This window comes from Boleophthalmus pectinirostris, unplaced genomic scaffold (assembly GCF_026225935.1).
Source record: "Boleophthalmus pectinirostris isolate CB_2022bp ecotype Guang Dong unplaced genomic scaffold, ASM2622593v1 HiC_scaffold_4, whole genome shotgun sequence".
NCBI lineage: Eukaryota > Metazoa > Chordata > Actinopteri > Gobiiformes > Gobiidae > Boleophthalmus > Boleophthalmus pectinirostris.
This window is the reverse complement of record NW_026571353.1, coordinates 21,405,232-21,417,553: the sequence shown is the minus strand read 5'-3', so window position 1 is coordinate 21,417,553 and position 12,322 is coordinate 21,405,232. Positions and strand designations below refer to the sequence as shown.

The 12,322-nt window shown below is 42.9% G+C and overlaps 1 protein-coding gene and 1 long non-coding RNA gene across 2 annotated transcripts; one reads left to right on the top strand and one right to left on the bottom strand.

Annotated features, from left to right (window-relative positions):
- Nucleotides 1-5,200: 5,200 nt before the first annotated feature.
- LOC110162654 (cilia- and flagella-associated protein 298-like) lies at nt 5,201-6,377 on the top strand. Its single transcript, XM_020927559.2, has one exon. It carries the CDS (start codon nt 5,453-5,455, stop codon nt 6,323-6,325), a length of 873 nt encoding a protein of 290 aa, XP_020783218.1. The 5' UTR covers nt 5,201-5,452; the 3' UTR covers nt 6,326-6,377.
- A 3,301-nt stretch (nt 6,378-9,678) lies between these two features.
- On the bottom strand, nt 9,679-10,647 carry LOC129411309 (uncharacterized). The gene is made up of 3 exons (XR_008633258.1): nt 9,997-10,647; nt 9,859-9,929; nt 9,679-9,771 (listed from the first exon to the last, which is right to left on the bottom strand). It is a non-coding gene; the product is annotated as an uncharacterized LOC129411309 (long non-coding RNA).
- Between the last annotated feature and the right edge of the window lie 1,675 nt (nt 10,648-12,322).

Here is a 12,322-nt window from a genome sequence, read left to right as displayed (position 1 = left end):
CTCATTTCTTCGCAGGTTCTGCTGCTGGAAAACAGCCAGGGTCAACAAAAGCAGTTTCTATTATGAGTTATGACATTATGCTTAATCATACGTACATTTCTGGGAGGATTTCTGCTTTCCTTCATATGCTTCAATTCTTGATACCTGCAACAGTAATTTAATACTGATATATTTTGTGTCTTGTGAGTTTCCTGTCCAAACAAAATGACACTGATACATTTGATCACTGGGCCAGAGGGACTTATGGTCTTGGGTTAAGAGGCTTGCAGCTGTGTGTGTCTGTGCACACAAGGATGACTCAGGAGTCAGTTGATTTAGATACTGTTTGTTTAATTTGGGCTGCTCTGACAATTACAGACCTTAAACCTGTTGTGTCATGTCCTGGAGATTTACTTCAAGGAGCACATATCGTTAATTTTCTGTCTGAGGTGAAGCAAGCATTTGATGGTTAGCATTTTTGTATTGAAAAACATAGGCATACACCACACTACTGTATATAATTATGCAGGTAACACAACATTTGTTTAATTCTGAAAACTGCTGAATCTCACAACAATGAAATATTATCTCAGGTTTTATGTTCTGAACAAATCTCTGCATAGTTGCTATATGTTACATTTGATTGGAAATTTGCAAAGAAAAGTCTGAGATAGAGAAAACCTTTTATTGTAAGATTATTTAGATTCAGCATGGATAGTAAGAGCACATTTTTGTTCTGAAAGCACAATTTGATTGCAGCTTTTGTACAAAAATAACAGCATGCAAAAACTAGCTGTGAACCTGATACGCAAATCATAACAAGTTGAAGATACAACTTGCTTTTCTCAGTAATGTTGGCTAGCTAGATTTTGTAATTTACACAGCATGACTGACTGACCGTAGCAGATAGGAGTCATAGGGTTTGCTGGTTTTCCCTGACTTCTTCACTCCTGCGTTTGTATCTGTCCTTGCCTCCTTTGGTCCTACTGCAGCAGACATCTCTGAGCTGTAGGAGCACAAGAAAAGATCTTAAGAGAAGCCTGTTTGAAAGTGGTGATTTTTAGTTAACACACTGTCTCTTGCCTGGAGAAGCTGCACACTCGTGGTCTTTTGCAGTGGGCTGGCTGTGCAGTGGAGCTACAGAATATGGCTGGGCTGTTTGTTATTGTTTCCATGGCAACAGTGTACCAAAAGAAAGCAGCTGAGGTCGGGCCCAATAAAAGTGATGTGAGCCATGGGTCACTATCTTCTCTGCCATCACTTAACTCCTTACTGGATGGATTTGTTTTCATAAATGTCAAGATTTGTTTTTTACTAATTTGTCTAAAATTCCATCTTTATATAATTACACAGGCCAACATAATTCAACGTAATTGTAATTCAGACTAAAGCATAATTTGAATACTCGCAGATGGTAGACTCTGCTATATTTAATTAACTATGTCCTTTGCAATCAACAGAATATCAGAATATCTTATATCTATATTTTATTATATATGAAACTTGATACACCAGTAGTTTACAAGCAAAATTCATACAGTCTGTTATAAGAATATATTTCAGTATTTTCTTAAATGGTAATACTCCTTGAAAAATTGTGCAGTGAACTGAATCTAGATTTTAAAACTAATATTTTAAATCTAATTAACACAGAAAAAAACTGAAATATAGCCGCAAGCGGCGATGATCGGCCCTCGCGTGTGCTCACGCCGCGCCCCGCAAACGCCGCGCCTCACACTGACCCTAATAATCCTAAACTTAAACCTTACCCTAATCATAATCCTAACCATAGCCCCAACCCTAAACCTAAAAATCTTAAATTTAATTTTCTGCAATTTTCAAAATTTGGCCAAAAAAAAAAAAAATCCAAGATGGCGGACTTCCGGTTTGTAAAGGGGCGTGGTCACAATATACATTTTTGTTCTTATTGCCATGATGCATGTGGATACCAAATTTGGTTTGGCTACGCCAACGTTTGTGTAAGGACGTCCCATTGGCAAGGATATAATTTTGGCTTGTTGCCATGGCAATACAATGTAAATGGGATGTGAGCATCATTGAGTTTTTTAATCGAGACCATGTCGCAAATGTGGATACCAAATTTTGTATATCTGTGACAAATCAAACCTTATTTTTACATACTAATTTTCCAGGGGGCGCTATTGCACCCATTTTTGTATTTTCTTACATCAGTCTGTTCAGAGTTGAGGTGTGAACTCACGATTAAAATTTGAGTGAAATCGGCCAAAGTTTGTGCAAATTATGACTCGTTGAAGTTTGATGGTGAGCCCCAAAAACAAACCTGAAATTTGCACCGTTGCCACGGCAACACCGTGTGACCTTTTAAAAAGCTTTTAACAACTTTTAATGTCCCACTTGTCTAGATGATACAGAATGATTCTGTCTGGGTCAAACGCCCAAGGACGAGTTCGTTCAAGTACGAGGACAGGTCGCACGATCAATCCAATATGGCCGACTTCCTGTTGGTTGCCTAGTAACCGCGTAATATACTTTTTTGTTCCTATTCCCATGATGCATCTGTGTACCAAATTTGGTTTGGCTACGCCAAAGTTTTTGTCGGGCCTATTGGCAAGGGCAGATGTTTGGCCTGTCGCCATGGCAACACGATGGGAAATGGCATGGGGTCGTCATTGACTTTTTTGATCAAGACCATGTCATGAATCTGTGTACCAAATTTTATATGTGTACAACAAAGTAAATGTTTGCACTACCATGCAATTTCCCTAGGGGACGCTATTGCGCCCATCTGAGATTTTCTTATATAAATGTGTTCAGGGTCGGAGTGTCAATCAACGATTCAAATTTGAGTGGAATCGGCCAAAGTTTTGTGCGATCCGATAAAACATGGGCATGTACTCAATTATAAAACAAAAATGGACAGAAATAACAGAGGAAATATACCCTTGACCTTAAACCATGACCTTAAACTAAAGAACTGTGGTCTTCGAAAGCAAATTGCCAAAAAAGATGAGCACAATGAGCGGCGATGGTGGCCCTCGCCCCGGCGCGCACCGCCCCCCCCACGCGACCTCCGGGGACTCGCGACCGCCCCGGCACGCCACCCTCTCTTCCCGACATTCGCCCAGGTCGACAATGACGCATTAGTGATTCAAATTTCAGCACAATCGGACTAAGCCTGTGGGTGGAATCATTTTTTAACTATTTTTAGGGGGAGTCTTTGCGCCCCTGCTGGCCAGTGGTGGAAAATGCATCATGTCCATAATGGACTTTTTTGCTTGTAATCATGCATAGAATTTAATTTCCGAATTTGGTACAAATCCGATAATGTTGACGTTTCACGTCTATGCTAGGGGGCGCTATAGAGTTCACTTTTATTAAATTTCATATTTCATCACATTCAGGCCTGGATCACACAATTGTGATTTGAATTTGAGTTCTCTAGGACAATGCCTGTGGCCGTGACAGGTCACCGAAAAAACAGGAAATGAAGGCGTTATTCGCCGGCATGCTACGGGCGAACCGTAAGGAGTATCCCAAAAAAAATTGATGAATTTTGTGAGTTTATGTCTGTAGATGTGACATGTCAAATCTGAGCTCATTTGGACAAAACCCCGGGGACTTGAATCTTTTTGTAGACACCCAAGTCAAAACGGCGCCGAATTTTAGATCCAATATGGCCGACTTCCTGTTCGTCATAGGGGTGCACAATTATTGACTTTTTTGCTCGTAATCGTGGATAGAATTTAATTCCCGAATTTGGTCCAAATCCGATAATGTTGACGTTTCATGTCTATGCTAGGGGGCGCTATAGAGTTCACTTTTCATATGTTTTATAGTGTATTATATTCAGGCCAAAAACTCGCATTAGTGATTCAAATTTCAGCACGATCGGACTAAGCATGTCCCTGTAATAATTTTTTTACTATTTTTGGGGGGAGTCTTTGCGCCCCTGCTGGCCAGTGGTGGAAAATGCATCATGTCCGTAATAGACTTTTTTGCTTGTAATCATGTCTAGAATTTAATCCTCGAATTTGGTACAAATCCGATAATGTTGATGTTTGTCAATGCTAGGGGGCGCTTAGAGTTCACTTTTCATATATTTTTATAGTGTATTATATTCAGGCTGAGTTCACACATCATTGATTCAAATTTCAGCGCGATCCGATAAAACATGGGCATGTAATCACCATGTCCGTAATAGACTTTTTTGCTTGTCATCATGCATAGAATTTAATTTCCGAATTTCGTACAAATCCGATAATGTTGACGTTTCACGTTTATGCTAGGGGGCGCTATAGAGTTCACTTTTATTAAATTTCATATTTCATTACATTCAGACCTGTTCACTTTTATTAAATTTCATATTTCATTACATTCAGGTCTGGATCACGCAATTGTGATTTGAATTTGAGTTCTCTAGGACAATGTGGCCGTGACAGGTCACCGAAAAAACAGGAAACGAAGGCGTTTTTCGCCGGCGTGCTACGGGCGAACCGTACGGAGTATCCCAAAAACATTGAAGATTTGAGTGAAGCTATGTCTGTAGATGTGACATGTCAAATTTGAGCTCATTTGGACAAAACCCCGGGGAGTTGAATCTTTTTGTAGACACCCAAGTCAAAACGGCGGCGAATCTTTGATCCAATATGGCCGACTTCCTGTTCGTCATAGGGGTGCACTATGATTGGCTTTTATGTTTGTCTCCTTGAGTTCTATCACTGCTCCGAATTTCGTGACCGTACGACAAAATATGCATCTCAGCCTCCCATTCATCTCAAAATTTTGAAATTTCAAGGGGGCGCTGTTGAGTGGGGGGGCTTTGGTCATTGTCGCGATGCCCGTTTTATCGAATTTTTCGCCGGACTGGTCGATCTGGACCCCGGTTTGGGGACTTTTCGTCGATGTTCAGGGGGTCAAAAATGAGATTCAATGTGGGGAAAAGGAATAAAAAAAAAAAAGAAACCGAGCGAAAACAATACCCCTCGCCCCTAACTTTGTTAGGGACAGCACACACCTCTCACAGTTTTTACACCACCTTTCTACATCCCCGTACATATTTGGCCAATAGTACCTAGAGGGGACCAGCTGTAGAGTGCGTTCTACCCCCTGGTGCCCATGTTCATCATGGAGAGCGCGGAGGACACGTTGCTGTAAACACTGAGGTAACACCAGTTGCTGAACCTGACGGGAACGCGAGATCTCTGTGGTACGAGGAAACAAAAAATTAGTAGCTATGGCTAGCTACTGTGATGTTATTTAGAAATAGTTTAAAAGGTAGCTTTGGTTATTTAAGCATATATAAGTGGTTCATAGCAATAGCAGTTAGCATGTGATGTTTTCTGGAAGTATCTACAGCAGCCACTTCTGTTGCCATGGTTACACCGCGTCCCAAACTTTGAATGGTCAGCCTCGCGTTTTACCCCACCGTTCTTCTTGATTCTGTAAATTTTTCCAGCTTCCAGGAGGTGAAGGGGAAACAGAAGACGGCAAAATGGTGCAGTTGCATGTGAAAAGAGGAGACGAAAGCCAGTTTTTGTTCAACACTTCTGTGGACGCGCCTCTGGAGACCATAATCCACCAAGTTACTTCTATTTACAATGGGAGGCTCAAGGTGGAGAGAATATGTGCAGAAATTGCAGAACTGGCAGATCATGGCATCACTTTACCACCAAACATGCAGGGCCTAACAGAGGATCAAATTGTGGAGCTGAAACTCATAGATGAATGGGAAGAGAAGTGTGTTCCTAGTGGCGGTCCAGTGCTGAGGCAGGATGAGATAGGAAAGAGGAATGGACAAGCTCCAAATGAGAAAATGAAAGAGGTTTTGATGAAAACAGTAGATGAAGCAAAAACGCTAATTTCAAAGAAACAAATCCAGGCTAATGTGTGTGTCACTATGGACATGGTGAAAGAGGCTCTCGACCAGCTGAGAGGAGCTGTGATGATTGTTTATCCCATGGGCCTGCCTCCACATGACCCCATCCGGATGGAGATGGAGGACCGAGAAGACCTTTCGGGAACACAGGCGTCTCTTCAAGTTGTTCCTGAGGAGGACTGTCAGCTGTGGTGGGCTGCTAAAGAGATGCAGAGAGGGAAAAAGCTCCAGGACTACATAGGCAAGAACGAGAAGACAAAAATTTTTGTAAAAATTCAGAAGAAAGGCCAGGGGGCACCAGCGAGGGAGCCATTGATCACTGAGGAACAGCACAAACAGATGATGATGCATTACCACAGGAGACAAGAGGAACTCAAGAAACTGGAGGAGGCTGATGACGACAGCTACCTGGACTCTGATTGGTCGGATAGACAGGCTCTCAAAAGACAGATTCAAGGCTTAACCAACATCAAATGGGGACCAAGATGAAGTCTAAAACTGGCACATGTGGCATGCCTCCAAACTGCTGCTCTGACTGTTCTGACTATTAGGTCTTACCACTGAGCCATGCAAGTTAGAATGGCTTTAATACAGACTTGTTCCTCTTTTTTAGTTGATCTTATAATAATAAAAGTAAAACATCAGATATGTTATTATAAAGTAAATGCAATATTCGTTCCTAAAACTGGTATCCATTGTTACTTTTTATATTGTTTTAAAGCCAGTAGATATTTTTAATATCCTTTCTTATGGCCACCTGGGGTTCATTGGGTTCAGGATTTCCCTCTCACATGTGGACGTAGAAACTGAGAAGTGGATAACCATTTTCCACTTTCAGTATTGGTGCCTAGCTAATGGAAATCCACTCTCACATTTGCTCATAACGCATACATTGGTTTGCATATACATTATTATTCAATAAAATGTGACTTAAAAGAGTGAAATAAAAATAAAAATAACAATTACATTTAGAAAGCTTTACCTTCAACCCCTGCGTGTCTAACCGGGAAAAGACTTGTTCTAACCGTTCAAGGTGCTGCTGTACAGTGGAGGAAAAAACTATCACATCATCTAAGTACAAAAGTACTGACTGATGGCGACAGTCCCCAAAAATACGCTCCATGAGCCGCTGAAAAGTACTTGGCGCATTGCACAGACCAAACGGCATGCGATTAAATTCAAACAGACCAAAAGGGGTACAAAACGCCGTCTTTGCCTTGTCCCTTTCAGCCATCTCCACTTGGCTGTAGCCGCTAGCCAAATCTAATGTGGAGAACCATTGAGCTCCAGCCAAAGCATCCAGCGACTCCTCTATTCTTGGAAGAGGAAATGCATCTTTTCTGGTCTTCGCATTTAACAGCCTGTAGTCCACGCACATGCGCAATGAACCATCCTTTTTAAGCACCAGAACTATTGGGGAGGAATACGGACTGCTGCTCTCCCTAATTATTTGACTTTGCAGCAACTGTTGGATGTGATTACGGGCCAATTCATATTGTGAGGGGGGAATCCGCCTATATGGCTGACGCACCGGAGTCTCATCTAGCAAGGGTATTTCATGTTTAATAAGATCTGTGCATCCCACATCTAGATCATTTCGTGCAAAAACTCTGCTATACTTTGCCAAAAGAGCCTTAGCTTTTAGTGTATCTCCCAAAACTAGATTTTCAAACTCGGGTAAATTAATCTCACTTGCCTCTGTCACCTCCTGAGTAGCAATAAATGCTGTACCACTTTGTGAATCTACAGAAACCTGAATATGCGCCTGCTCCCCAATTATAACTTCAGCCTTTTGAACAGTGGCAATCACCCTACGTGGGGTTAACCAGACATCTGTCGTACCCACATTAGTGACAGGCACAAAGGTCCGGCCCTGCTCTGCCTTGACTAAAGAGGGTGATATCAATAACCCTTCAGGCAGACCAGTGTGCTCAGGCCCAAGAGGTTCCACCATGAGCTCTATGGACTGATGTAAGGGCACCTGTGGGCAAGTAACAGGAACATACTTCAAACTGCCAGCTGGAATACGTAAAGGCCTCTTACCCTGCACTCTAACTGGATGAGGGTCTGGGGAGCTGGCCATGGCCTCCATCACCTGGCAATACCTCAGGACTCTCCTCAGTCCAGGTGGTGCAGACCGGATGATTGATGCCTCCCACAGATCAGGGCCATATTTCCTCAGTAGTTCAGAATACAGAGGGTTAAACACATTCATACCAAGCACCCCAGGTACAGCTGTTTTTTTCTGTCGCATGTAACTATCACAAGGGTCTTTCACAATCAACACACCCCGGCGAGGAAGAGACACCCCCAAAACATGCATGTCTAGTTCAATGTAACCGAGGTATGGGATTTGTAAACCGTTCGCAGCTTTTAGCCCCAGCCAACCACAATCCCTAAGACCCTTGTCAGACAGATGAGAAAAGTTGTTATTGAAATAGTTTTCTGTAATCGTGGTGACCATGGACCCACTGTCTAATAGACAACGAACACTGACCCCAGCAAAGTCTACCTCAGCCTCAAAACACTCCCCCACAAGTTTAGGAAAATCCGAATTAGCATTAATATTGGAGCCAATTTGTCTCCCCACCAATGTGTGGCTCTGCACACTGGCGGGCTCTAGTTTCCCGTCGGTGGGAACTGTGTTTGATTACTGTCTTTAGGTTCATTCTGAACATTGTTTGGACGATTACGTGCAATGTGGCCGCTCTGCTCACACCTAAAACAAATAGGCTTCCCGTCAGCACTTCGTCGGGGCCTACTGAACCGCCCTCTGGCTGGAGGCAAACTTTGAGGTGCCAGTGCTTTAACAACCAAATCCAGCTGAGTTTGCTGTGCTTTCAAAAGAGACATCAGTTCACTATATTGAGACGACCCAGTAACACCTTCACAAGACACCACAGTTTCATTGGAGACAAGGCTGTATTCGTTACTTCTAGGTTTAGACAGCACCCCATACTGAGCCATCCACTTAGTGGCCTCAGCTCTGGCCTCACGGATAGTCCAGTTAGGGTTTAGATCAACTAAGTCTCTCAGTCTTATTTTTAAGGCTTGATCTCTGATCCCGTCAATAAATTGATCACGCAAGTCTTTAGAAGCAGCCGTAGAGGTAGTTTGAGCATCAGTTTTAACAATCAAGTCCATCAAGTCCATCAGTGAATGTGAGTAATCAATCAAGGACTCACCCTCTTGTTGTTTACGGTTATAAAACCGTCGCTGTAACGAAATATGTGAGTGCATACATCCATAGACCTCTTTCAAAACCTTAAAGATTGAGGCCATACATTCCCTCTCTTCTGTCGGTAGAAATTTTATCTCAGTGCGCGCCGCGCCCTCCAGGTGGTCAAACACGATTTGCGCACGCTCTTTTTCCGTGCAAGCTCTTAATTGTGCAAAATGACTTATTTGTTCGATCCACTCATCCAGAGTCCATGAGTCACTACTATTCAGCTTCCCTGAGAAACGTGGCAGTTTTCTGTCCTGCTGCACATACACGACAGAAGCCTGCGGGGTTTGAGACGCAGTTCCTCCGCCTGTGGATCCACTGGAAGTAGACGGCGCCTCCGGGTCCGTGCCAGCGGCTCGCAACGCCGCCAGCTGGCTTTCCAGCTCTCTGATGTGCCGTGACATAGCCTGCTTCTCGGCGTCGGCATCCATGCCTGTGTTCACGTGTCCAAAGCCCCGGTGTCACCAGCACCTACTGCCCCTGCTGTCCTTAAACTAATCACCCAGACGACACAAAATCCTCCAAAAACGGTCACTTCCCCGTAATCCGGCACGGCTGAGATCCTGTCAACAACGCCAAATGTTGTAGCCGTGGTAATAAAAGTCGGAGCCGGGGATGCAATTTATGTGATTTATTTAACAAACTCGAGAAAAAGGAAGTGACCGGGACAAAACACAAACAACCAAAGGACAACAGGGACAGTAGTTAACTGTAAAAAACAAAAAATCCAAAATTACAAAAAACTGACAAACTCGATACACTTTAATGATTTAAAAACAATTTAAAATATTTCTACCTGCGTCGCACTCCCCACACAGCTCCCCATAGCACCGCCCCAGGTTTCTTTTTAAAAACAGCGTGGCCACCCTAACACACAACAATTCATTTTTAAAATAGTTTCATTCACACACACACAAACCATTTAAAAACCCACCAGTATCGTCGCCAAACGCACGCACATGTGGGTCCAGCTGTCTACCTGTTATTTTAATAGATCCATGGGCCACCCACGGAAACTGACACCTCCTGGGCACACAGCCAACTTCCTCTTAAATTCTACCTGGCTGTGGCCCAGCAGCGACACCCCGTGGTACCACCCGCTAAACATAGAATTTAATCCCCGAGTTTGGTACAAATCCAACAATGTTGACGTTTCACGTCTATGCTAGGGGGCGCTATAGAGTTCACTTTTATTAAATTTCATATTTCATCACATTCAGGCCTGGATCACACAATTGTGATTTGAATTTGAGTTCTCTCGGACAATGCCTGTGGCCGTGACAGGCCACCGAAAAAACAGGAAATGAAGGCGTTATTCGCCGGCGTGCTACGGGCGAACCGTAAGGAGTATCCGAAAAAAAATGGGCAACTTCTGTGAGTTCATGTCTGTAGGTGTGACATGTGAAATCTGAGCTCATTTGGACCAAACCCCAGGAACCTGAATCTTTTTGTAGACCCCCAAGTCAAAACGGCGCCGAATTTTTTATCCAATATGGCCGACTTCCTGTTCGTCATAGAGGTGCACAATTATTGACTTTTTTGCTTATAATCATGCGTAGAATTTAATCCCCAAATTTGGTGCTAATCTGATTATGTTGACGTTTCGTGTCAATGGTAGGGGGTGCTATAGAGTTCACTTTTCATATGTTTTATAGTGTATTATATTCAGGCCGTGATCATGCATTTCTTATTCAAATTTCAGCACGGTCGGACTAAGCCTGTGGGTGCAATCATTTTTTTACTATTTTTTGGGGGAGTCTTTGCACCCCTGCTGGCGAGTGGTGGAAAATGCATCATGTCCGTAATAGACTTTTTTGCTTGTAATCATGTCTAGAATTTAATCCCCGAATTTGGTACAAATCCGATAATGTTGAGGGTTGTCAATGCTAGGGGGCGCTATAGAGTTCACTTTTCATATGTTTTATATTGTATTATATTCAGGCTGGGATCAGGCATTATTGATTCAAATTTCAGCACGATCGGACAAAACCTGTTTGTGTAATACATTTTTTACTATTTTTTTGGGGAGTCTTTGCGCCCCTACTGGCCAAGCGTGAAAAATGCACCATGTCCGTAATAGACTTTTTTGCTTGTAATAATGCATAGAATTTAATTTCCGAATTACAAGTCCGATAATGTTGACATTTCACGTCTATGCTAGGGGGTGCTATAGAGTTCACTTTTATTAAATTTCATATTTCATTACATTCAGACCTGGATCACACAATTGTGATTTGAATTTGAGTTCTCTAGGACAATGCCTGTGGCCGTGACAGGTCACCGAAAAAACAGGAAATGAAGGCGTTTTTCGGCGGCGTGCTACGGGCGAACCGTACGGAGTATCCCAAAAACATTGAAGATTTGAGTGAAGGTATGTCTGTAGATGTGACATGTCAAATTTGAGCTCATTTGGACAAAACCCCGGGGACTTGAATCTTTTTGTAGACCCCCAAGTCAAAACGGCGCCGGATGTTTGATCCAATATGGCCGACTTCCTGTTCGTCATAGGGGTGCACAATGATTGGCTTTTTGGTTTGTCTCCATGAGTTCTATCACTGTTCCGAATTTCGTGACCGTACGACAAAATTTGCCTCTCAGACTCCCATTCATTTTAAAATGTGCATTTTCAAGGGGGCGCTGTTGAGTGGGGGGGCTTTGGGCGTTGTCGCGATGCCCATTTTATCAAATTTTTCACCGGGCCGATCGATCTGATACCCGGTTTGGGGACTTTTCGTCGACGTTTAGGCCCTCAAAATCGCGATCGTTTGCAAGGAAAAATAATAATAATAATAATAATAGAGCGTAAGAAACCGAGCGAAAACAATACCCCTCGCCCCTAACGTTATTAGTGGGCGAGGGCCAAAAATAACTCTTTGATTTTCAAAATCATTTTAGCCCTGAACTAAGTAAGTGAGTTTTTTTTTTAATTTCTATAGGGCTTTTCACAGACATTTGGTACGGTGGCCGACGGGGGCCAAACGCACTGCAACAGCTCAATGCGTCTCATTTAGAGAAAACAATTTCAAGTACAGAAACGATGCAAATTCACAGGGTCAAACACAAGTTTAAACGAGGTACAAACAAAATACGTGGTGCAGATGAAAAAAACGCGCTGCAAGAAACAAAGACAAATGCATCATCATCAAATGCGCTGCAAATAGAGAAACGATACAAAGCGCGAAACGATGAAAACCAAGAAAACACCTGCAAAAGAAAAACGCTGCATAAAGAGTCGCCACAACGGAAGTGCTCCAAACCTG

Bases quoted from the DNA above. Each gene is read 5' to 3' on its own strand.
- LOC110162654 (XM_020927559.2), top strand. From the start codon at position 5,453: ATGGTGCAGTTGCATGTGAAAAGAGGAGACGAAAGCCAGTTTTTGTTC.